Source organism: Schistocerca americana, chromosome 1, assembly GCF_021461395.2.
Source record: "Schistocerca americana isolate TAMUIC-IGC-003095 chromosome 1, iqSchAmer2.1, whole genome shotgun sequence".
Taxonomy (NCBI): domain Eukaryota; kingdom Metazoa; phylum Arthropoda; class Insecta; order Orthoptera; family Acrididae; genus Schistocerca; species Schistocerca americana.
In genome coordinates this window covers 190971401-190999074 of record NC_060119.1, presented here as the reverse complement: position 1 = coordinate 190999074, position 27674 = coordinate 190971401, and the positions used below count along the sequence as shown (strand labels likewise).

At 38.6% G+C, this 27674-nt stretch overlaps 1 protein-coding gene across 2 annotated transcripts in view; it reads left to right on the top strand.

Moving 5' to 3' along the window:
* LOC124593590 (DNA polymerase theta) overlaps nucleotides 1–27674 on the top strand; it is a 338073-nt gene that overhangs the window by 300036 nt on the left and 10363 nt on the right. For both annotated transcript variants that reach the window (XM_047131990.1, XM_047132069.1), the window contains 6 exons: nucleotides 3658–3839; nucleotides 5159–5311; nucleotides 14614–14803; nucleotides 22755–22906; nucleotides 22982–23126; nucleotides 23233–23352. In XM_047131990.1, the coding sequence (XP_046987946.1) occupies nucleotides 3658–3839; nucleotides 5159–5311; nucleotides 14614–14803; nucleotides 22755–22906; nucleotides 22982–23126; nucleotides 23233–23352 (942 nt within the window). The remainder of the gene's footprint in view (nucleotides 1–3657; nucleotides 3840–5158; nucleotides 5312–14613; nucleotides 14804–22754; nucleotides 22907–22981; nucleotides 23127–23232; nucleotides 23353–27674) is intronic.

Sequence of the window (27674 nt, the reverse complement as noted above, 5' to 3'; positions counted from 1 at the left end):
TATGATCGGAAGTGCTGGTCAGCCAGCTGGTAGTCAGTGAGAGCAACGTATGGAGAATATGACGGGAGGGATAGGACTTCTCATTTCGATGTTTCCATGTATATTTTGACGGGTTTTGCGACATGGGATCAAGCACTGACCTGCTGCAAAATTACGTTCATGTGTCTATCGATGTATTGTGGCCGTTTGTGTTTCAGTGCTGGGCTCGAATGCATCAATTGCTTTAGATAATGATGTTCTGTGACTGTGAAAACATTCTGTCTTCCACCGTCATGCCGGTCTTCGACATCAAAATCACCATTCTTAAGGCGTTGAAAACAATCTCTGCACATTCTTCCACTAATAGTTACCTCACGGTTGATCTTACCCAGCATTTTAAGAGGCACAGCTGCAGATTTCTTCATGTTAAAGCAGAAAATTATAACTTCCTACAAATTGTGAGAAATGAGTACATAACTTGACGTACTTAATTGAGAATGACCTTACGATGCAATCACAAATCGACTAATATTTTTATGGCATTAAGTTTACAGAGGCCTAAGCTTATTGTATTACACCTATGACCAACTACCCGAACCCAACTTGCCGCTACTGTCGTCTATTGTAAAACAGCTAAAGCAAAGTTGTAGACCTAACAGATTGGGATGTCTATGGATTCACTGCAGGGGATACAGACAGACAGACATGCGATGTATTTTTCAACACATTTGCTGAAAACTGTCTTGAGCATCTAGTTCGGCAGCCCATACGCAATGGGCCTTAGACCTTATGGCTACAAATAGGCTGGACGTTATTGACAATGTCAGTATAGAAACAGAGATCAGCGATCACAATGTCATTATAGCAACTATGGTTACGAAAGTTAATAAATCAGTTAAGAAGGTTAGGAGAGTGTTTCTGCTAGAAAGAGCAGATAAACAGTTGTTAGCATCTTACTTAGACAGTGAATTGACATCTTTTAGTTCCAGTAAGATGGGCACAGAATGATGCGCCTAGTAAGCGGATTAAGGATGGAAATGACCCATCATGGTTTAATAACAAGATTTGAAAAATGCTGAGGAAGAAGAGGTTGTTGCACTCTCTGTTCAAAAGAGAACACACAAAAGACGACAAGCAAAGGCTAGTAGAGATTTGTGCATGTGCGAAAAGATCAATGAGTGAAGCATACAGGTGCTATGATCTGTAAAGGAGACAGCGTACAGGATGCTAGTGCGTCGTATTCTTGAGCACTGTTCGAGTATTTGGGATCCATTCCAGGTTGAATTAAAGGAAGACTCTGAAACAATTCAGAGGCGGGCTGCTAGATTTGTTATTGGTGGATTTGAACAACATACAAGTGCTAAGCAGATGCTTTGGGAAATCATATGTGAATCCCTGGAGGAAAGAATACATTCTTTTTGAGTAACACTATTGGGAAAATTTAGGCTGCAGAATGATTCTGTTGCCTACCAACATAAATTGAGCATAAGGACCACAAAGATAAGATACAAGAAATTAGGGTTCACATGGTAGCATATAGACACTCATTTTTCCCTCATTCTGTTTGCGAGTGGAACAGGTTAGGAAATGACTAGTAGTGATACAGGGTACCCTTCGCCACACACTGTAAGGTGGATTGTAGAATATTGATGCAGATATAAGATATAAAGTGTTCCCCTATGTGACTGAAATGAGATAATAATCACCCCCCCTCAAAATAAATTTTATATGGAAATGCTTCAGTGCTTCCTTATTACATGTAAAACAAACTGCCTTACTATCAGGTTGGCAACGAAACCGTGCCACCCTGGTGGTTGCCCAATCACTGTAAGAATGCTGGATATTGTGTACCATGTCATCTTAAAAAAATGACCTCAATCTGATGAGAAGGCCATTCAAAGTCGTACAGGCCCTATTCCATTACAGATCACACCCCGTCCATTACCTCCTCTAATAATGCTAGAAGTCAATCATTCACTTCCTTTATTAATCAAAAAGCCTGTAAATATATGTCACTTTTCGTTCTCATACAAGTGTTTCAGCTGCTTTTACTCATTAAAACTGTCTCTGAAATCAGCTTTGGCTAACTTTGTAATGCCACTGCCATCAGTCTCGTGTCACCAACTGTTGTTGCTGCACCGTTATTTAACAATTACACTCACAGTCGAGGACTTGAATTGTTAATTGAAATAAAAATATTGTTACCACTAGACTTAGGGCATCATTGAGATGGTCCAATTCACCCTTGGTAAATTCTTTTGGGGAAAGCGGAGTAGATGTACAAGTTGCACCCAGGCCATGAATGTGAGTAATTTTTGTTATTTAAATTTTACATAGTGGCCACCTTTTCATCTGTCACCTTTCCACTGATACGGCAACAGTCATCTGGATCATGCCAATCACATCATGCCACAGGACCACCTGGCTTGTGAGACTGATGGAGCCACTGACGAAAAACCTCTCTCTCTTCTGTTCTGAGCCACTGCCTAGAACAGATGCTAAATGGCTTAACCTTGGCATTTGCCTTCACCTTTGAGATGATTGGGGGCTACTAGAGTTATCTTCTCTTAGCCCCCTGGGAATCCTCACCATGTAATCCCCTTGAGCAGGTAAACAAATATGGTTTCTTTCTTCTATACTGTAATAATGTATATTTTAGTTACAAGCCCACACCAGATTCCAATTCTGCCTACATCATTAAGTGGGTGTACGATTTTGACGAAGTTTTCTGCTATCTTACTACTTGGTTTTCTATTCGACTCAGCAAGTTTATTATTTAATTTTGATACCTGTTAGTCTGCTCCATTTAGCTCACTGTTTACCTGTGAAATTTTGTTATTTGTTCTGTTTTTTGATTGGATTATCAAGTTTTTCCCTTCCCTCAGCAATTTCTCTGACACTGAAATCTCTCCTAAGAGTGAACTTCCTCTGATAGGGATTCCATCAGGGCCTGGAGCTTTGTTCAATTTTAACGATTTCAGCTGTTTGTCAATGCCACTGACACTAATACTTATTTCTTTCATCTTTTCATTAAAATGAGGATTAAATTGGGGCAATTTTCCTCGGTTTTCCTTTCCAAAGGAACATTTGAAAATGGAGTTAAGGATTTCAGCTTTTGCTTTGCTACCCTCAATTTTGGTTCCTGTCTCATTCTCTAGGGTCTGGACACTAACTTTGGGTCACTAACAGCTTTTACTTACGTCCAGAATTTCTTTGGGTTCTGCAAAAGGTCACTTGATATTATTCTATTATGGTAGTCATTGAAGACTTCATACATTGATGTCTTGACAGCCAAATGCGTTTCATTCAGTATATCTATATCTGTAGACCTACGTTTTATTTTCCACTTATTGTGCAGCAATCACTGTTTCCTTAGAAGATTCATTACAGTGACTGTATAGCATGGAAGGTCTTCTACCATTGTGAACTGATAAAGAAAATATTAGTTTTGAAATCTATGTTCTGCATCCCTGTTAGCCCCTACTGTTATATGTGTCTGTCGGCAGTAATACACACTTCGTCTCCTGAAGGAAAGTATTGGACTGTCGTTCTGTCCCATGATTTATCAGTTTGATATGTACAAAATAAATGTTTTAAATATCTGATCCCATTGTCAAGCTTCCCTACAATTCAGCTCAGAATTAATTAATAAAATTAATATAATTTTTTTAATTACAGAAGTAGAAATGCCAACACTTTTATGCCTTGCTCGGATGGAACTAAGTGGAATTGGTTTTAGTATTAAGGAAGCTGAAAGACTAAGAAATGTTCTTCTCAGTCAGATGTCGTCATTTGAAAATAAAGCCTATAAGCTTGCTGGCCACACATTTTCTCTGACATCCCCAGCTGATGTTTCAAAGGTATTTGGTAGTATATTAATCTAGATATTTTTTCCATTATCATTTTGCCATTAATTGTAAGATATTGCCCCTGTGGCAGCTTTCTGTGTGGTTACAAGACAATAGCAATTGCTCTGTGAATATCTATAATTTTGCATTGCCACCACCACCACCACCACCACCACCACAATGCCTGTCATAAATTAACTAACCATTCAAAATATTATTATGCAATAAGATAATAAAATCTCTTGTGTATGGATTACATTTAACTGAATAAACAATATTGATTCACAATTTAATGATTAGAATAATATAACTATGTAACATTTTGTTGGATTTTTTTATGAATCCAGTTGCCATACACACAGCTAACGGGGAAAGCTGTACAATGTCCCTGCATACTACTTATACTGTCTTGAACCTGCCTGACTGTAAGCTATATCCTTTGGGTTTGATAGCACTTTATAACACTTATGGTATTTGTGGTGAGGTGGAAAATGCAGTTAGGTATGATTTACTTCTAAATATTTTCTCATATATCAATTTTTGTGTTAATATCCTATCTACTTCTGCTCTATGTTACTGGCAGCTAAGAGGAATAACAACAATACGGAAATGATAGGTTATGCTACTAAACACATAGAGGTGGTGCTCAGTCGCAGACAGGCACAACAAAAAAGAATATTACAAATATTTAAGCTTTCGATCAAAAGAAGTAGAACTCTCTCACATTTACACACCAACAATTCACACATACATGACCACTGCCTCTGGACACTAATACCCATATGCCAGGCTGTCCAAAAGGTTAAATATTTCTAGTATTCTTTATCGTCGTGCCTGTGTGTTACTCAGTGATATGAACATCTATCCTTTCCATATTGTTGTTATTCTATCTTGAAGTTTAGACTGTTTTTTTCCAAGCATATATGGTATAAATTACAGAGTGTTCTCAGGTCATCATGGCAGATATGTGCAGTATTTTGAAAACTCTTGTTAGTTGTTGAAATATTCTTCTCATCTGCCACAAAACATCAAGCTGTACATATGTGGACTCTTCATAATTCTTCCTTCAGTTAGAAAAATGAAAGTGTTAGTACACCATCACTACAGCGGTTATATAAATGTACACACAATTTAAGCTACTGTACAGGAGATAAGGTTGTTACCCTTGATATTTATTTCCTTTATATATGCAGGAAGCATACTTTCAACTGCAGATCACAGATAGTGTCAAAGAAATTTTCTTTTATCCATCAAAGTTTTGGTATTTAGATAATTTCATTTCACTTGTTGCATAACTGCATCATTGCATTTACAACTTTTTGCTATTTCAGGTATTGTTCAAAGAGTTAGGACTGAATCCTGGTAAGACTCCATATGGTCAAAAGCCAAGCACCAACAAAGATGCACTCCTTCCTCTGAAGCAATACCACCCATTACCTGAAGTTATTTTGCAATGGAGGAAAATTAATACCATATTAACAAAGGTTAACATTTTAAATAAGTTTACAAAATGATGATCTATAATGTCTGATTAAAAGCTGAGGTATTTATTAATTTTTGTTTTCTTGACTGGCTAATTAAGCTGTTCCTTGCTATAATGCTGTGGTTCTTTTCTTCTTGTTAGTTCTATGTCTGCACAGAAACTTCGTTTAGTTATTTGTTTTGGTACTTTTGTATTTTGTAATTTATCAGTACCAACTCCTAGTTATGTCCTCGGGTACATATGATTAGAGATGCTTATTACTGGTGGGAACTCAAAGAAGTACATGCAAAAATCAATAATTACCATTCAAGTGTTGCTTGAGTATCTAAAAAATTGTAATACAATATTGTCTTTTACTCTCACAACTTAAGTTATTCATTGTGAGTAAATTGAAAGTTGAACAAACAGTATGTATTATTATTTCAGAACAAATTCCAGATTCATTGTATCATAATTTAGTACAGAATCTTTCCTGAGTACAGTTCTCTGTAACAGCCAGAAAGAGGCTATGAAGTCCTTTGCAATGGTGTGAGGGTTCCGCAGGATAAAATTAGATGTCTTCTGGTCTTGCAGAAGTCTCGTCCACCTTTTTCTTCGGAACATAAATGAACTTGTATTACTCAAGCCTACGTCAATGATTAGTCAAGCATTTGAGTGTAACAAATTGATATTTAAATATAATAGCCCTTTTCAATGCATGGATCTCAAACAACTGAATCTATCTAATATCCAGTTGACATTCCTTTTTACACAACAGTGTTAACATTTTTCCAAGGAAGACCTCTGCTTGAAATACTCTGTGGAGCAACATACGGTGTTGAGGTCTCTCTGACACACCAGTGCTTTGTCAGCGAGTAGAAGTTTTGAAAATGTTTAAAATTAAGTGTAAAGTATATTGGAAGTTGCTAAGAGCTCTCATTCTCAAATACTGGATGATTGTAGTCTGAGTAATTTGCGGGTCATAGGTTCCACTGGCATACGACCCATACACAGTTTCTAACTTTACTAACGGACTTACTGTTATTAAACCTTTAATGTAAAACTATAGTTCTTAATATGCAAATTATGACAGCATTTTAATTGTTTTAAATTTGATCCGTAATTATACGAAATATTGAAAATCTTATTTTTGTTACCCCTAGAAGGTCGAAGATAGGCAACCTGCAACGGGAATTATATGGATAAGGGATTTTGTTCAGGATGAATAGCGCTGAGGTGGGAGGTCATGAAGAATAAGTAGGTGATAAGTATTAATTGTCATCATGCAGTTAATTGTGCATGTCTTTATTCTTAACACAGTACATAAATACACACATGCAGTCAATCTATGGACTTAAGCCCACCATGTAAATCACTGGGAGTAATGATAGCAAAACCAACAGCTTTTATTCCTCGTAGACAGCTTTCATTCACTACCAGCATGTCACGTGGAGTCAGCTGACGCAGCAATCTACATACTGAGCACTGCAAGGTGAATGCTCACGTACCCTTCTTCCACTGCTCTTACTCCACCTTTTGTAATTAAAATTAACTATCAGAGTGGCTCATTTAAAAACAAGAACTCTATTTTACTTATTCTAATAACATAGCAAAGGAATGGTGCACTCACACATGACTTTTTACGCTTTATTCGCAACAGATGACAAATCGACGACGACATCACCAGCAGCAATTGATTTAAGTCTTGCTAATACTGTTCAATACTTTTAAAATCATGAACTAAATTCAGATTGTTAGCACTAGTGCTTTTCATTTGTACTATATGTTCCACTTAAGCTGAAAATGGTTTAACTCATTGGCTGCTTAATAGGTATTTTTGTAGAATATGTTACAGATGGGAGTCAAGAATAATTTGCTTTCTGCATAAAAAGCGCCTAGCGATATTTGAGGTATGTGGGAAAGGTAACTTGACAGTTCCCATACATCTGTGACTGTGTACAGAATACTATAATAATGGATAGTTCAGAATGGGCACAGCTAATAAAAATGAAGAAGATAACCACTCACCTGTGGCAGATTGATGTGAAGTGTTTAAGCACATATAGCAGCACAGAGATTTAACTCACTTTCAAGCTAATTCACTATTTATTAATGTCAGCACATGCAGTATGTTCAAGATACAAACAGCCCAACAGCACTAATATACATATTCAGTCACAGAAAAACATCTTCCATTTAAAATTATAAAAAATTTTCAAAATGACAACACACTGTTAATGTTTCTTATTAATGCCCAGGGAAACAACACTAGAAGTACAATGTGGGTCATTTTTTACCCATAAAGGTTTTTCAAGGCAACCCCCCCCCCCCCCCCCCAAGTCCACAATCATCACAGAACCAAATGCTCCTGTGACTTTTCATCATTTGCAGGGTTTTGCAACACATGAGAATTTCACCTCCCTAGCCCACCTAGAATTATGAAAAATGTACCTGTTATACCAGTAGTACCATGTGGGTAATTTTTGACCGATATCCATTTTAACACAATTTGATATAAGTAACTGCAGTTTTCAAACACTAAACAGTTGCTGGGCATGCCTTGATGTTATTCACAGATATTGGAGTATACTATGACACTTTGGGCCAAAAAGAACGTGAAATGCGACGAATTCGGAGGTCAGGCAATACTTCATATCAGCGTGGCTTTCCATTTTCTACAGACCGGTGACATGCAGACCTACGAAGTGATGCTTGGAAGCCACAGGGTAACACATTGTACAATGGGGAAGCACCCCGTCCCCCGTCCTACATCGCTGTCTGGGGCACTGCTAATAGTTCTCTTATACAACAGCAGAAATCAGATGCATGAACCTTACAGAAGTTTCTTGTCAGTACATCTTTGTCTGTTCAAGCAGAGTGGGCTGAGGCAGTCCTGAAACCAGCAATATGAGCTTGCTGTTTATTTTCGTGAGTTTGCGTTGTTGAAGATACGATTTCAAAATGACATGGTTTTACAGAGGCCAAGATTCTCTACTATCTGGAGAATGTTTCATGAATGAGTGGACACAGATTGAGCCAGGTGACATAGCAGATAGACGCAGTGTCCAGAAGGTGGTGTGGTAGATACCCAGGCTGACAGGACATGCCAATTGACATGTTGTAGATGACTAGCCACTCTCTGCATTGTGGCTATATGTCATCGACCCATTCCCAAAACTGGTGAAAAAGTACATTGAATCAAAGGCTCACAGCACACTTGGTGATAATGAGTGGTCCCAAAACCTGGAAGAACAAGATGCTTTCATTGGATTACTCTATGCTCATTAAGCATATGGTGCTCGGGGTATTTCGTACAAAGCACTATTTAAAGGAACAGATTTGCAGGAATATGCGGTCATCAAGAAGATAACATAAGGAAACTTATAAATTTTGCCTGCTTCAGAAATATGGAATCAGTTTTCTGAAAACTGCATTGCCTGCTAGAAGCCAGACCAGAACATGACAGTCAATGAGCAACTGTATCCTTGCAAGTGCAGCTGTCCATTCATACAGTACACACCGGGTATACCTGGTAAGTACGTGATAAAATACTGGCTTTTGTGTGATGCTGACAAGCACTACATCCTGAATGGAGTCCCTTATGGTGGCAAACATGAAACTTGTAATCCAAGCAAGGGTGTTGGTCACCTCATTATGAAGCTGGCTCAGCCATTCCTCACTGTGGTCATAACACCACAACTGACAACTTCTTCACCTCCATGTAACTGGTGGATGAGATGAAACTAAAAGGAATAGGTTTAGTTGGCAGTCTTCAGAGATCACTCAGAGAGGTCCCTCCTGTGGCACGAAGTGGAGACGACACATCGCATGCAAGACACGTGTACAAGTCAGGCAACAGTCTTCTCACAGTTAGCCAAGGGAAAAAGAAAAAAAAAAAAAAACCTTATTCTGAGTAACATGCATGTTGGATGTGAGGTGAATGAGAATACTGAGAATTTTTATAATGAAACTAAGGATGGTGTCAATATATTTGACCAAATGGCTAGATACTGCAGTGTCCAAGCTGGCACCCACTAATGGCCTTTGCATCTCTTTTACAGTAATCTTGACCTTGCCATGATCAATGCTCACACAATTTTTAAGTTAGATACCTCTAAGAAGATTTCACATCGAGACTTTATCCTCAGAGTAGAAGATGAGCTTGTTGCCCCCTAAAAACTGCAGAGAGAGACAATCTCCTCTTCCAAGCATTTGATACTGGCCCTGGCCAATATTGAAATAGAAAGCTTTCTCAAATTCGGGTTTCCTGCAAAACATCAAATGAATGCTTCAAGTGCAACAAGTATGTCTGCAAAAGCTGCCAAGCAAAAACTCATGTCGGATGTCTGAAGTGTGAGCCCATCCCAGTTTAGACAGTTCTGTCAACTCATTGTTCGCAAATATTTCCAATTATTTATAATTATAGACTTAAGTTGTTTATTCTTATGTTTTAGTTCCTTGATTCCCATAAGAAAGAAAACATGCGGAGCATTTTAGTCACCTGATGCATGTTAGAATCTTTCACATATACTCAATACTTACCTTAGTTGTCTGTAAAAGTAAAAATGCTATTAGTACTTACATAAACAGTATATTTTGACTCTGTTTCAGTCTTTTTATAAAGAAAAACATTGTAATAATGTTTTGCTTATTAGTTTTAACAATGAACCACATGGTACTACTAGTGGCACGGCAGTGTCTGATACTTCTGGTGTTAAGGGTAATCTCAAACTTTTGCAAATGATGAAATAGTGTGTAATGGAATACTATCTTAAAAAATCTGCACAAATATGTAGCCAGTTCATGATAAGATTTTGAAGGAGTGAGAAGGATAGCAACTTTCTGTAAATGTCCAGAAATGTAAATTTGTGTGCACCACAATGTGTCAGAATTGGAATCAGTCAGCTCATACAAATATAGGGACATGCAGTGGAATGATCACATAGCCTCAGTCACAGGTAAAACAGCTGGCAGACCTCTATTCATTACTGGCAAAAATGCTGTCAGTCTGTGAAAGAGACTGCTTATAAAACAAGTGTTTCCCATCCTAGAATATTGCTCAAGTGTGTGGGATTTATATCAAATAACTGAGGGCATTGAAAGTACACAAAGAAGCAAAGAACAAATGGTCACAGGTTTATTAAACTCACAGAATATGTCACAATGATGCTGAAAAATGAGAACTGGCAGACACCTAAAGAATGATGCAAACTCTCCCTTGAAAGCCTACTTACAAAGTTTTAAGAATCAACATTAATTGTAGAATCTAGGAATACACTACAGCTTCTTGTGTATCAGTCCTGTAGGGTCATCAAAGAAAAGCTTAGAATAATTATAGCATACTCAGAGGTGTCTAAGCAATTATTCTTCCTGCACTCCATAATTAAACAGAATGTGATGAAATACCAGTAAGTGTTAAAAGGGAAATACCCTTTACAATGCTTTTCACAGTGGATTGCAGATTATACACGTAGAATACAAGAGATCAATGTAGACACGGGGTATGTAGTTCCAACTTGCTGTGTAAAATAGTACTGTCTTTCGTGTTCCTTTAATTGAGAGTAGAACTTCTTAAAATTTGAACACGAATGGCTCTATTGACGCTAGTTTATAAGAACATGAGGCTGATAATTTGACTGCTATAAACTGCACATCAAACTCTATTTCTCTTTCTTGTGACAAATTTGATACACAGTGTGAAGATTTTTGAGGGAGCAGTAGAGATTCTCAATTCACATGGCCAGAAAGGTAAAACCAAGCTTCATCACTCACAAAATACGGTGTCAGATCATGTTCACCATTCACAATCTTTTTGAGTAAGCAATCGCAAACTCTTAATGCTCTGTTCTTAATTTTGTGTTCAAGAAATCGTTCACCCAGGAGAACCATACGAACATATTGTCATTTGACCATCGGCTAGACACAGTAATAAGCATCCCTGGTGTAGAGAAACAACTGGAAACTTTGAAAGCAAATAAGTCACCAGGTCCAGATTGAATCCCAATTTGGTCTCGCAAAGAGTGCTTTAAGGCATTGGCTCCTTACCTAGCTTGCATTTATCATAAATATCTCAAGCAGCACAAAGTCCCAAGTGATTGGGAAAAGCCCATGTGACTCCTGTATATAAGAAGGGTAGGAGAATGGTTCTGCAAAATTACAGACTAATATCCCGAACTTTGGTTTTCTGCAGAATCCTTGAACATATTCTCAGTTCAAATACAATAAATTTTATTGAGACAGAGAAGCTTATGTCCACGAATCAGCATGGTTTTAGAAAGTGTAGCTCATTCGAAGCTCAGCTTGCCCTTCTCTCACAAGATATAATGTGAATTATGGATGAAGGGCAACAGATAGATTCCATATTTCTAGATTTCTGGAAAGCATTTGACTTGGTGCCCAATTGCAGGCTGTTAAATAATATACAAGCACATGGAATAAGTTCACAGATATGTGTGTGGCTCAAAGACTTCTTAAGCAATAGAAATGACTATGTTGTTCTTGATGGCGAGTTCATCAGAGACAAGGGTATCATCAGTAGTGCACTGGGGAAGTATGAAAGGACCACTGTTGTTTTCTGTGTACATAAATGATTTGACGGACAGAATGGGCAACAATTTGCAGTTGTTTGCTGATGATGCTGTGGTGTATGGTAAGGTGTCGAAGTTGAGTGACTGTGGAGGATACATGATGACTTAGACAAAGTTTCTAGTTGGTGTGATGAATGGCAGCTAAATGTGGGAATATGTAAGTTAATGCAGATGAGTAGGAAAAACAAACCTGAAATGTCCGGATACAGCATTAAAGTGTATTATTTGACACAGTCACATTGTTTAAATATCTATGCGCAACATTGCAAAACGATACGAAATGGAACAAGCATGTGAGGATTGTGGTTCATCTGTAAAGGAGACCACATATAGGACACTGGTGCAACCTATTCTTGAATACTGCTCAAATATTTGATATCCATACCAAGATGAATTGAAGGAGGACATTGAAGCAATTTAGAGGCAGGCTACTAGATTTGTTACTAGTAGGTTGAAACAACACTTAAGTGTTACGGAAATGCTTTGAGAACTCAAATGGGAATCCCTGGAGGGAAGGTGATGTTCTCTTCAAGGAGCACTATTGAGAAAATTTAGAGAATCAGCATTTGAACATGACTGGGGAATGATTCTACTGCTGCCAGCATACAGTTTGCTTAAGGGTGACAAAGACAAGATACAAGAAATTAGGGGTCATATGGAGATAAGGAACCATGTAGAGTTTTGTTTTTCCTTTGCTCTATTTGGGAGTGGAACAGGAAAGTAATTGACTAGTAGTGGTACAGGGTACCCTCCGCCAAGCACTGTACAGTGGCTTTGCAGTGGTGCACACAGATATTTAAACAATGTGACTGTGTGAAGCAGTACACTTCAATGCTGTATCTGGACATTACAGGTTTGTTTTTCCTACTCATCTGCATTAACTTACTAATTCTCACATTTACAGCTAGCTGCCGTTTATCACACCAGGTCACTGTATGGTGTATCATCTAGAAGTAATGCCTGGACACATGATGCACGGTAAGGTCTCAGGTGTAAAGACGTAAGTACAGAATAACTGTTGCAAAAGTCACCTGCCTTCTTTACTTGATTGTAGTAAGTTTCTGCAAATTTAGAATTGGAGGCATCACCACTAGATCGCTGTTTTGTTAAATACTGTAGATTACTTTCTACATGCTAACCGGAGTTCAGGAATTGTACGTTCATAGAATGTACCATAGTGTGTCATACATTACTTAAATAATTCAGAGAATGACAAAAAGAAATAGTCAGCACTTTCAAGCAACAACTGAAGCTATGACACACACGTCAAAGTGCAGAAAGACTGAGCAAGCAGGAAACTGGAAAAATCTCACAATGTTACTTACGGAGTGGAGCCTTTCTTTTTTTTCTGCTCAGAATTTCATGGAACAATCTATATGAGAGTTTTAAACCTATTTTGATGTGTAATTAATCTAAGTGAAGTAGAAGAGCTATTCCAGTTTTTACATGAACTCATTAATGTTACTGAATCAATTCCTGTCAATCTTATGATATGGGACCTAAAATTTCATGGTACTTTAGTGAATTACAGCTAAAACATAACTTGAAATAGTATTTGTGGGCTGTAATGAGGAAATCTGTTGCTTTTTAGATCTTTTACCACATAGCAGTCTTATTAGACATAAACAGGGCTGATTTGATTTTGGTGTTAATATACGAGTACTTAGAACTGTCTTTGGAACCTTAACTAACAAGTACTTACTTCATGTAAGTGACCAAGAAATGTAGTATGCCCTAGTAGTATAAAATCTTTGGAACATTTATTGACATTACACAATGTGCAACAGACAATTACCACAATTATCAATAATTCCACATTCATTAGTAAGTTTGTAAAGCTATTTATCATACATTTCATTGGTAAGTACAACTGGAGAACAATGAACCAGCAGCAATTTCATAAAGAAATCAATATCTAGAATGCACTTGTAGAACTAAATACCCTACTCTTTAGAATTATTGTTAATCATTTGTCAAATGAACAAATGGATGCTTGTAACTTGAGATATGCTGTTGAAACTAGTTCAAGTAATTGTTTCAGTAGTCTTTTGTTACATCCGAAAAGAATTTATAAAATTGCTGTTAGTTCTAGAAAAGAAACTAACCGTTCCCATGACTATGCTCTTAGCTGTTGATATGCAAAATTTGCATGCATACGACAAACTGACTGACTGTTATTGGTATCATGATGAACAATAAAAAATGAATTAACTTCATTACCATTCACTTAGCTGACTCCAATCATCACTTTGAAGTTTACTGGATGTGCGCTTATATACTATTTGCGGTGCCATCCCATGTCTTTATTCAGTGTCATCTAAAACTACAAAAATGTAACTCCTCAACCTTTGCCACTTGTATCAGTCTTCTGATGAATGTAGAATGACAGCAATCGCCTGAAGCAGGGAAGAGTCTCTTCGAGAGACTGGGGACTATTTTTCCTTTTAGCGAAGAAAAAAATTCATATTAAGAATTATAATTTTTTATGACACTTGAAACTGTACAATTTCAAACAGTTTCCTTTGTGTTGTCTCCATTCTAATTGGCAGCAATATTTTACTATGGTAGTCATAACCACTTGGACTTCATAATATGAAAACTTTCAAGAATAACTTTGGACACATTGTACCAGAAATAGACTTTGTATTATCACGATATTTATTGGTATCTGAAGTCACACCATAATTTTATGAACACAAAAAGTTTTTGATGTTACAGTAATAATTTAATTTTTCAGACACTTTATCCACTCCTAAATTCAGACTCAGCCGAACGCATATTTGGTTGTTACATAACTCGCACTGCCACAGGAAGAATCTCTATGCATGAACCAAATATGCAAAATATACCACGAGACTTTGATGTTTCTGGCTGTGGTGGAGAAAATTTGTCAATAAGCATGAGGCTAGCTTTTATTCCAAAGCCTGGTGAGTTGTTGTTGTTATTGTTTCTTTCTTTCTTCTTTTCAGATATTTTAGTGAACAATTATATTTTTATTGACAATTTTAAAATTTTTGTTGTTGTGTAACATCTGTAATTAAAATTGCGTGTTACACTGGTTGCAGCCACCATAGGTTGTCTGAATGACATTTTACCATTCTGACTGTCATTGTATGTAGAAAAAAGTCTTAGTGTAAACTTCCTCCTGTGATGGCATTTTAAAGTGTTTGCCTGGAACATACATCATTCTAAAATATGGGTAGTTAGGTTTATATTGTTGAAGTAAATTTACAAAAGAGTGCTGCACTTTAAGTACATTCCATCAGAATAGCCATACTTGGGTAAGAGTCCAGGAAATAATCAAATCACACATGTGACACTATAACTGTAGGAAGTGGGCTTAATATCCAAATAAGTGATCCCAAGTTAAGTACAAACAAAAATGGCGGGCAAAAAATAAAAGTACTACATCATACAATGAATCCCCTTACGTTGTTATTGTACTTGGCAATGAAAGGCTTGACACCAAGTCTGTCTAGTACAGTAGCTGTGCAGAATACAATTTAGGACAAAATGGATGTGGTTAGACACTGGACTCGCCTTCGGGAGGACGACGGTTCAATCCCACGTCCGGCTATCCTGATTTAGGTTTTCCGTGATTCCCCTAAATCACTCCAGGCAAATGCCGGGATGGTTCCTCTGAAAGGGCACGGCCGGCTTCCTTCCCCATACTTCCCTAATTCGATGAGACCGATGACCACGCTGTCTGGTCTCCTTCGCCAAACCAACCAACCAACCAACCAACCAACAAAATGGATGTTGTATACTACATACGGTGATACTTCATGGCCAACTGGTCAGTGAGAAATCTGAATGATAATACATATTTTATTCAGAAAGTGTTTTTGAGATAATCTTACTGTAAACTTCTATTAATATACAGAAAATAACAGATAGTATTGCAGTTGTGAGTTGTTACAGTAATAATTAAAAAGTGATAAAATTTTATTCTATGTGCATGTATTTGTAGATATATTACTCAAATGTGTTAGAAGTTTTATTAATTTCAGTACATAATAAAATACAAAACATGACCAACGAAAATTTTCCTGTCTTCTTCTCCATCTTCTTCCTCAAAACTGCTAAAAATATGGGAGCCTAAACACTAACACAAATCAGTGACTGCAGTCATAAATACAGTATGCCAAAACTAGATAGGGCAGGGGAATAAGATAACATGAAAACATAGTTTTGTTGGCAAGACTAAGAGTGAATTGTCCAAACTAATTACGTTTTCATGTTTGAGGAATGCAACCAAAATAGCACACAAAATATAAACACTCATGTACCAGGAATAATAATATTTTATTAATGTAAACAGATCTCGCGATGAGATATTCTGTTAACGCTTGAGACTAGGTTTTTGCGATAGATTAGAAGGTAGTTGAGATCTATCTCTATTTCAAGGAAGTAGTAACACATTGTTGCTTTCATGGACTGACACAAGGAACACACAGAAAACATCAACTGCCAATGCTGAACAATAGCATCGCTGTTGGGTGGTGCATGAACTCCGTGACAGCTCTGACAAGCACAGGAGGTGACAATCTCGACCGCTACATCAGTTCCCTTGGTGGAAGCGGGGCATCATCCAAAAATCTTGCAGGAAAGTGCACTGAATGTGCAAGCATGTTCTTCGTTCAGATAGTGAGTCTGCTTTGGATGACAGAACTTGTGCTTGAGGCTGGTTGCACAATGTGAATGTGGGCATCACTTCTGGGAAAATGTATGCATGTTTCATTGTGTCAGCTGACATCATAGTAGTCTTACCATTTAATAATATGTCCAAAATTTGTGCTCCTCTTTTGATAACTTGATATGGGCCTGTGTATAGGAGTTGTAGTGATGCTTCAACACCATCTGTTCATAATATGACATGCATGTATGTCTGCTTATCTTGATCCAGCTATGAAGGTGTCATTCCATGTTTTGATGCCTGAAGCTTGACAATGGCAAATGTGTTTCATGTGTTCCCTTAAGTGACAAATGATGCCTGGTATGGAACTCGGGTCAATGAACTTACCAGACAGTTGAAGTGCTTCACCTTACATATGCTCTGCTGGTGATGAATCGAAGTCTGATTTGTATGTGGTGTGAAGACCAAGCAAAACTGCAGGTTAGGCAATTGAGCTAGTGTCATGAAACATCAGTATGGTCTCTAAAGAATGTTGCCATGTTTGATCAAGTCATTGCTCTGTCGGTGGCAGCTGCCTGTCCTTTGATGAAGAGTGCCGCACAATTTACTAAGTGGAGTACATAACTCCAATTCAAACTGACAGCCACAGTCCGTTATGATGTGCAGTGGACATGTGATATGCAAAAATCAATTTAATGTAAAGGTTATGGTTTCTGCTGATATGCTGTTGACTAGCATAGCTTCTGGCCAATGAGTGAAATGATCAGTTGCAGTTAATACATAGCGCTGACCATTTGCTGCAGGAAGTGTACGATGTGCATGTGTACAAAGTGTGTTTCTTTTACATTGAAAATTAATAACTGGTGCATGCACATGTCAGGATATCTTATTGTGCTGACACTGAAGGAATGCACGGGTCCACTCACAACAATACTTTTTCATACCAGGCCAGAAAAAAGTTTTGAAATCACGTGACTCACTCTAATGCCAGGATGGCACAGGCTGTGAAAGCTGTCAGAAGCATGTCTGCAGAATGCGACCGGCAGGAAAGGACAAGTCCTTTCCACTTGAAGTGACACAATATAGCTTAATGTCTGAAGCAAGAATTTCTACCAGCTGTAACAGAAGGAAGGATAAGGCACCATTCAGTAGTTTCTGGAGTTCTTGAGTAGAGTCTTGTTCCTTGGCAAGTTGGACAAAATCAATAACATCCATTACACTGTTAACTAGAGATGGACAGTTGGCAACTGTGCTTCAGTTTTATTAGGTCTGTCCACATTCGTTCCTTTTAATGTGTGTCAGGGCGCTGATGACCTCAACATTGAGATCCCATAAGCCCCAACACACACACGCGCGCGCGCGCGCACGCACACACACACACACACACACACACACACACACACACACACACACAGAGTTGGCAACCATGTGGTCAGTCCCTGAAATATGGCAGATGTTGGCACTGAACTGGCCAATGAACTCCGGATGATTATACTGTTGTGGTGAACACTATACTATCATGGTGAACACTTACTGGTATTCTGTCTGAAGGTTTAAACAAGCCGCTTGTGATGGTGTAAACTCTCTGGCTTCCAACTGGTGGTGAAAGTTCTTGGTTGATTCATATACAGCAAGAAGCTCATGATTGCAAGTGCTCCAGTTTTGTTGCAAAGATGAGAGCTTGTGTGAGAAGGAGGCCAGTGTTTGCCAAGCACCATCGACTTTCTATCTAAGTGCCGCACTGATAGCAGTCTGGCTGGAATTAACCATCAACGTAAGTGGTGCATCCAACGTGGAGTAGGTCAGGAGTGCAGTATTTGTTATGCTTTGCTTGTCTGCATCAAAAGCAGACTCATTGCATCTGTCCATTGATCAGTGAATTCCCCTTAGTTTTAGGTCAAGAAAGTGTTGCCACCAGCTGTTCTTGCAACTTGGCTGAAGGGGCAGATGACACTGCAAAAAATTTCAACATTCCCAAGAAATGGCGTAATTATTTCTGGCCATGAGATCTTCACAATGGCTTCTACTTTCTTGGGTAGTGGCAGTGACCCTCATAACAAAATTACATGACCTAAGAAGGTAATCTGTGGTTTATAAGAAACACCTTTGGCAGTATTTAACACCATTCCTAGCTGTTCTTAGCATTTTAAAACATCTACCAACGGTTATTGGTGTTGTTCTGCAGCTGCTAAAAGGTTTGGATGTCATATAGTTATGCAAAACAGAATGGAAAATTGTGCAACACAGAGTAAATTAACTTTTTTCAAGACTGAGCAGCACTGCAAGAAACAAAATATCATAAACTGATTCTTGAACAAGCTGAAGAGTGTGATTATAGCTGATTTTGGAATATCTTCATCTACCACACCGCCATAGCTGGTCCCAAGCCCGGTTGAGAAAGGAGGAGTGGGAGGAGTAACATCTCGTTAAAAAACCTTGTTTCACCTGGCCCAGGTGTTAGTACCTTGTAAGGGCCCCTTGCCAGGGATACATTGAAGACCTCAACGGCAGCAGAGGTGGAGAAGATGGACTTCAGTACGGCGGAGCTGGTGGAAGAGGCACCTTTTCTCTTTGGGTTCAAAAAGAGTACAAGTAGTGACTGAACCCCAGAGGGCCGGCTACAGACAGTGTCTGACTCATGGTGAGCGGCAGACTTAAGGCTGGGCATCCTACTGCCTATGTGGAAAGTAACGGGAAACTACCACATTACATTCCCAAGCAGTACATTGTATGTCTCCACGTGAAAGATTCCGGAGTTAAAACTTCCCTCATTCGGATCTCCGGGAGGGGAACACACTGAAAGTAGACACATTTGAAAGGAAGAAAGGGACAGTAAAGGGAGGAAAGATAAGGATTAGAACATGGAATGTGAGGACACTACTGCAAGAAGGAAAGCTAGAGAATGCAAAACAGGAGATGAAAAGGAACACATTAGATGCCCCCAGTTTGTGTGAAATGAGATGGGGTGAGAATGGGGAGATAGAAAGTGGAGATTATAAGCTCTTGAGTGGTGAAAATGGAGTAGGAATATTGATAGGGCATAAGTTGAAAAATAAGGTAATGAAGGTACAATTTATGGATGGAAGATTGATGGTGATATGACTGAAGGGTAGTTCAAAAGATTTGGTATTAATACAGGGATATATGCCAACCAGCCAGCATAGAGATGAGGAAACGAAAGAATATTATGAGAAAATACAAGAACTCATCAAGAAAGAAAATAGAAATGCCTACATTATCATCATGGGGGACTGGAATGCAGCGGTGGATGAAGGAAGAGATGAAGATGCATTACGAAAATTTGGATTAGGAATAAGAAATGAGAGCGGGGAATGACTAATTAGTTTCTGTAAAGAAAGTCATTAGCAGTGGGTAACACATTATTTGAACACCACAAAAGGAGACGTTACACATGGATATCAAATTTGAATAGGGAAAGATATCAGTTGGACTACATCCTGATACAAAAAAGGTTTAGGAACTGTTTGAATAATGCTAAATCTTATCCAGGAGCGGATATAAATTCAGACCACAACCTAGTAATGGGAAAAATACAAGTGAAGTTGAAAAAGTCTGGAGAGGTACAGCAAAGGAAATACTAAACACAGAAAGACTCAAAGGGTTAGGAAAGGCATCACATTTGGAGAACAGATTCATGGAAAAATGGCAAAGAGGTAGTGTTGATGAAAGTGTTAATGACAAATGGATAAAAATGAGGGAAGGACTCATGGACTCTGCCAAAGAAGTACTAGGAATTAGAGTATCCCAAAGCACCAGGAAAGAATGGATAACAGAAAACATGTTGAGAAAGATGGAAGAGTGGAAAAAGTGGAAAAGTGTAGAAACTGAAGAAGGCAAAAAGAGGTACAGGAAACTGAATAATGAATTAAGAAGAGAAGCTGAAGAAGCAAGAGGAAAATGGATGAAACAGAAATGCTACGAAATAGAGAAAATGGAGAAAGAGGGAAAGTATGAAATGGTGTATAGACTGGCTAGTGAGATAGTTTTTGAACATAAAAGAAAGAGGAATAACATGGAAACAGAAAGAGCGGATGGTATTCTAGCAGAAGAACCACAGGAGGTTTTGAACAGATGGCAAGAATATATTGCTCCTGTGTCCACTTGTGTTGTAGTGTTTTATTAAACACACACACACACACACGCATGAATAAACAATTTGTTCAGGGAGAGAGTCATTGCAGTGGTAGAGTTTATGTCCATCGACACCATTGTGTTCGCCATGTTTGAAGAGCAGTTACACACTGATGCAATGTGACCTTTCTTTCAAAACTTGTTGCAAACAGCCCAATGCTTAGGGCATATTGGATGAAGGAGTATGGGCAAGATGGAAGGAGGGCATGCAGCCGCTGTTGTGAAGCGGCCTGTTGCTGCTGTGGCTGTAACCAATGCTGCCCCATGCGATGCTGAGACAAAGGTTGTACTGCTGCAACAACTACTCCATCATCCTGAATACTTGCAGCATGCCTATCAGAGGCTGACTGAGCAACTTCTGATACCTCCCCCCATGCAGCTATCTGATCACCAGCACACCTCAATGGACTATGCTATATTGAGCACATCCTTAAGCATCCGATTCTCATATTGAAGTGCTCTCTCTCTCTGTTTTCTCTATCTGGGGCCAGACAAATAACATCATGCACCATATGATCAGTGTAGGATTCATGATGGGTACTAGTGTAAAATTAGAATGATGGCTCAACCTGTATAATTCTGCAGCCCAGCCTTTGTAATACTGGTAGGGGTGTTTCTTACAATGGTAAAATTGTACACGCTTCGCAATAAAATGCATCTCTCACAGAAATAGGTTGAGAGAAGTTTGCACATTTCATCAGATGGTAAGCTGGCAGGGTCGTGCAAAGGTGCAAGTTGGCACAATTGATAAATGTGCAGCAGAAGCTACACTGGTTGGCATCGACCAAGCAAAAAACCTGGAAATGTTCACATAGAAGTCCCAATCTTCAGCTGTTTCACCATACACTGGAGAGAGAGAGTAACCTGTCATGAACATGCAGATGCCACTTGATTGAAGGTGGTGGGGAGAGCCCTCTGTTGATCTGCAAAAGCTTGCTGCTGAGCAATGATATGATGGCGTATTTCTTCCATCTAGATGTTTGTTGTGTGACTGAGCTCTGACACTAACTTGCAGAGAAAACATAACCCTCACTTGTCGCCAAGTGTACTATAGCAAAAACAAGAACGATTTATGGAACATAGTATTTTATAGAGCAACGTGTAAGATACAATGAAGCACAGGTTGTGCATAGCACTGAATACAGTGGCTGGACAACAGTGATACAGGTTGCAGAATAGGTTCAGCACTCGTTTGTGATCACTAAATAATACTTTTTCTTCGGCGGCTCACCAGTGTGTGTCAGAGGACTAACCCAGGTGGCCTCTGTAAGTGTGACTGTGAACTGTATGGACACATGACCTGTGTAACTCCATGCGTCATGAGTGAAGTACATCACATATATTCATGAATAACTTCACATAGTGTCATAATAATGCAATAGTGGCCCTTTAAATGAGAAATAAATCTTGGTACTTGACCCAGCATCATACATACAAACTGATGAGGCATAGCATAATGACCACCTGCTTAAAATTGTGTCAGTCCACCTTTGGAATGCAGTACAACAGCAATTCTGTATGGCATGAATTTGATGAGTTCTTAGTATGTTTTCTGAAGTATGTGGTAGGTACTCGTTGTCTATGGATAGACACACATTTCTGTAAATAATGGGCCATTGGTTTGTGGGGGCATCTGGTGTCCCTTCGTATTCTAGATGTATCCCATCAGGTTCAGTTCAGGCGACTTTACAGTGGTCAAGATACAACATGAGTTCACACTCATGCTCTTCAAAATACTGTAGCATAATTTTGATCTTGTGACATGGACAGTTATCCTGCTGGAAAATGTTATCACCTTTGACGAAGCCCTCAAGTATGGTTATGGAAACTCGTTCTTATTACTAATTTACTATTATTTATGGCATACCTTTATATCAGAAGCCTTCTTGACTATTAGAGTTTATAGAAATACTGCCACCCTTAGCTGAGAGAAGTATGGAAACAAAAAATTCTGGACTTTTTTTATTATGTTATAATTTTTGAATGGTAGAACTATAAATGTGTTATTAATATTCCCAAATTTGTGATACAGGGGCACCCTAATATTTGTAACTGGACATTTTAAATCTAAAAACTGCATTTCTCAACAGGCAATGTATTCTTATCAGCAGACTACTCTCAGCTTGAGCTCCGTATTTTGGCACACTTATCAGGTGATCATATACTCCTAGATATACTCAATTCAGACAAGGACGTATTCCGTGGGATTGCTTCTATATGGAACAAAATTCCAGAATCTGAGGTAAGCCATATGTCAGTGGAATGAAACTTGTGGCCCCTCTGTGATGGAAGTTGTCACATTTTATTTTTGTGCCAGGTAACTGACAAACTTCGTCAACATGCCAAACAAGTATGCTATGGTATGATATATGGCATAGGATCAAAGGCCCTGGGAGAACAACTTGAAGTCAATGAAACTCAAGCAGCAGAATTCATGGAAACATTCAAAAGAGCTTATCCTGGTAATACTTATTTGTTTAATGAAATATTTGTTGACTGTAATTCTGAACCAATACATATCAGTGTACTGTTTCATTGATGATAGAATGTAGTTGACAACATTTTTAGGTGTCAGAAAATATGTCGAAGACACTATTAAGAAGTGCAGAGCAAAAGGCTATATTGAAACACTGCATGGGAGAAAACGTTTCTTGCCAGCAATAAACAGCCCAAACCAAATTATAAGAGGTAAACACCTACAAATCATTTAAATATCTTGTTGATAATTTTCCATAATATTTAATATAAGTAATAATGATATATAAATGTAATAATTACCTTTATTTGTATTACTTTGTTAAGAAATAAAATTTTGCTTCATAGGCAGGTTATTATTTCTGTAACTAATGCACTCCCCCACATACTTTATTTAGGAACCATCTGCCATTTACACTGCAATACTTAGGTGCACATCCATGTCATGATAGTTTGTGATACATCATGTTGCTATTATCGGATACTTGAAAAAACGATATTGTATGGCAGTACCAATTACTTTGCCCTGAAATGCTTCCACAACTGCTCTGAAGGCCACAACTTGTCTGTCTGGTTATGATATGAAACCAAGAGGTCATGAAGATGTTTAGACAGTTATCTTATATTTGTTTAGACGAGGGCTCAAATCCCTATACAGTTGATTCAGATGTTCTGTGGTTCCCAGTTTCACTGAAGGAAGATGTGAGAATCCTTCTTTAAAAAGACTGTGGCTGCTTCTTTCTCTCACCGTCTTCCAACTGAGCAAGTGCTCCATCTCTAATGATTTTCATCTTAACAGAAGAAATTATATCAATCTTAGTAAAGGCCAGTTCCCTGTTATTGATTGGTCTATTGGTGAAGAATGCTGCTGAACTACTTCACACCCCTCTTTCAATTCCTAATAGCTCCAAGAATTTTTTTTTTCTCTATGCAGATGTGCCTTGTTATACTGTGTCCCTGCAGCTATAAGTTTCTGCCCTCCAGAGTCTCTTTAAAGCCAGAAAATAAATAATATGCAGTGATGCTAGATCTGATAGTATTTCCGTTCTTGGCGTACACCCATGTCCTAAGATTGTAGCAGAGTCTTCCCAGTGCTCCAGCTTTCCACACCACTGTGCTATTCTGAGCAGGTGTGCAAGTGAGATGGCTGTATGCTGAAGGCTGTACCCTTCGTAAACTTAGGAAGGCACTTTTGCAACACAGTGGGATTACATCTGACGGGTGAATACTGCAGCATACTTTTATAAGCAAGGTTCTATCATAAGCATTTATTTTCAACTTTTTATTTTTCTGCCACCACAGTTACTTTATTACTTAAGTAAATAAGTACTTTAAGTAGTACTAATACAGTGAACAGAACTCCACACTCTTTTTATTAAACAAAATGTGTACACACAAGCATTTAATATTAACTTGTGATGTTCATAAACTTATACACATTTCAGATTTAGATTATGTACTTTCTCTGGAACTATGGTTCATGATACAATTAAACACATGGAGTTACACAGGTTAAAATCAAGTACTTATAAACATCGTTAGGGCTTGACCACTTTCATAACATAAAAAAATATATTTGTGTGTGTGTGTGTGTGTGTGTGTGTGTGTGTGTGTGTGTGTGTGTGCAAACACACCACGTACAATTGCTACTGTTAACCAGCCATTACCATGTGCAAATGTGTCATTCAAATCAATGCTGAAATTTAGTCTGCAACCACAAAAGACAGACGGTCCATCCAGCAATGAGTGTGCTGCGACAGATTTAATTGTATTCTTCTTCTTGTCGGCGGCGGCTGTTGACATTTCGACATCTTCTATAGTCTTATATACTGTCTATTGTCTTATATACAATCAAATCTGTTGCCGCACACGCATTGCTAGATGGACCATCTGTGTTTTGTGGTTGCAGACTGAATTTCAGCATTGATTTGAATGACACGTTTTCACATGGTAATGGCTGGTTAACAGTAGCAATTGTACGTGGTGGTACAGGTGTGTCAAACGTGTCTGGACTGGAAAGCTTTGTCGACAGAGACATCATAGCCTACAAAACATATCATGTTACTGAAAATGCTAATAAAGACTTCGGTAAATCAGCATATATGTCCCCATCACCCTTTGTCCTGTATACTCGTAAGAGGTGTAAAATTAATGTAAATGAAAGTGTATTTATTTGGTGTAAAGGAAAAGGAGTTTGTGAATACATTAAATTTGTTGGTGCAAACACACACACACACACCATGATCAACTAAATATTGAAATAATTCAGCTTGCGAAGTCAAGGATATTCGTATTGGGTAACCATTTTATAAAAGTTTTGTAGTGTTGGATTGAGCAGACAGGTCACTGAGCCAGGTGCTGCACTTTACATTTATCAGATTAAGTCGGTAGGAATGAGATATGAGGGCATGCTCTAAAAGTAGTGCCTCCAAGTTTGTTATTCTGTTCTCAATATTGGTCGTGGAGATATTTCATGTCATGCATATTACTCAGTTGACTTTCCCATTTCACTGATGCAAGTTGCAACCCTGTGCTGCTAGAGAACTCAAAATTGTAGCACGAACATGATGGTGTGTAATGTAACTATGTTGATGCGTGCAGAACAATGTGCTGTAATCGAACTTCTAACCTTTTAAAACTTGCCTCCAATTGAAAAGCTGTGTATGGTGATGATTGTAATGACATTTTAACGTGTGATAGTGGGTTGTTCATGCTTGTAATGAAGGAAATTGTGATGCTAGTGACCAAATATGGCAACCAACAAGACTCATTAGACTCTGTTTGATGCACTCATCAGAGAAAATCATCAGATAACACACTCCTCTCTGGAAAGAGTGGCATATCACGTGAGCATGTACAGACCATCATTGAAGAACTACAGTAGAGAAAACTGGTGACTGCCTCAAATGCTAACTCCTGGCTTTAAACAGAGGAGATTGGACATCTGTCAATAATTTCTTTTGTGCTCTGAGTGTCATCAACATTGTGATAGATGATGGAAGCTGGGTTCACAATTTTGACACCAAAACGTAGTTCCGCCACAAGGGATCACTGACACCAAAACAGTTCAAGACTCTGTCCTCAGCAGGCAAAGTCATGCTCACAGTGTTCTGGGATGTTCAAGGTGTGGTGCATTTTTTGTGGAATGTCGAAAGACCCATGCCATCTGGCCATCGTGATTTAGGTTTTCTGTGATTTCCCTAAATCACTTCAGGCAACTGCCGGGATGGTTCCTTTGAAAGGGCTGACTTCCTTCACCATCCTTCCCTTGATCCGAGAGACCGATGACCTTGCTGTTTGGTCTCTTCACCAAAATCAACCAACCAACAAAGAGTACCTGCAGAGAACTGACCGTTGGTGCTGGGACTGGCAGGTGACGTTCAACATAAACATATGTAACATGTTGCAAAATAGACATAAATAGCCATTACTGAACAATTATATGATTGTTAAACAATCAGTGTAAATATCTACATCCATTACATGCCTAGGAGCATGCATATGGAATGATTTAAAATGTAACAACTACATACAGTTAATTGTAGATACAAAACTGATATTCACCGACAGAATCTTCAGGACATGTGATCCACAATGTAGAAGGTAGCTCACAAATCACTCATTTGACCTATACTTTAGAACTGCTGGTCAGTCTGGGTACCTTACCAGATAGGATTAATTGAAGAAATGGAGAACATTCAAAGAAGAGCAGCAGGTTTTGTCGCAGATTTGTTTAGTAAGATTGAAAGTGTCATATAGATGCTTATCTAGCTTCAGTGACAGACACTAGAAGAGACACATGCATCATGCTGTGGTTTATTGCTAAAATTCAAAAAGTATATGTTGTTAGACCCTTACTGCTAGGTACATCTCATGAAAAAACTGGAGATGACACAGAGATTTACAAACAGTTGTTCTTCCTGTGCACCATTTGTGTCTGGAGCAGTAAAGGTGGGAAGTGACAGTTGACAGTTGTAAGCAAAGTGTGGATATAGATACATATAATGCTCATAAGTACCCAAAATTTCTCCCATTGTCTTTTGTGCAATAGTAGCGAGTGGTTTGATAGTTGAGAAGAGTGGACTCCAAACCAGCTATCTACCAGCATCTTATGGATTTTTTTTTATGATTCCCAAAGTACCTGGGAGTAAATATGAGGGTGCTTCAATCAGGAAAATTATCGCTTGTTCTTTGGGTGTCTTTGTCAGCTAAACAACCAAACTTCAGAGATGTCAATGATGACCAAAACTAACTTGTAAGCTCCAACTGCTAACCCTTCGTCCTACCCTCCACCCACTCCCATTACCCCTCACTCCTACTCTCACTCCCTCCATTCCTCTCTCTCTCTCTCCCTCCCTCCCTCCCCCCCCCCCCCACTCTCCCCCTCTCCCCCTGTCCCCCTGTCCCTCTCCCCTACCCCTCAGCAGCTGACGGCCAGAGTGGCCAAGCAGTTCTAGGCGCTGCAATCTGGAACCGCCCAACAGGTTCAAATCCTGCCTTGAGCATGGATGTGTGTGATGTCCTTAGTTCAGTCA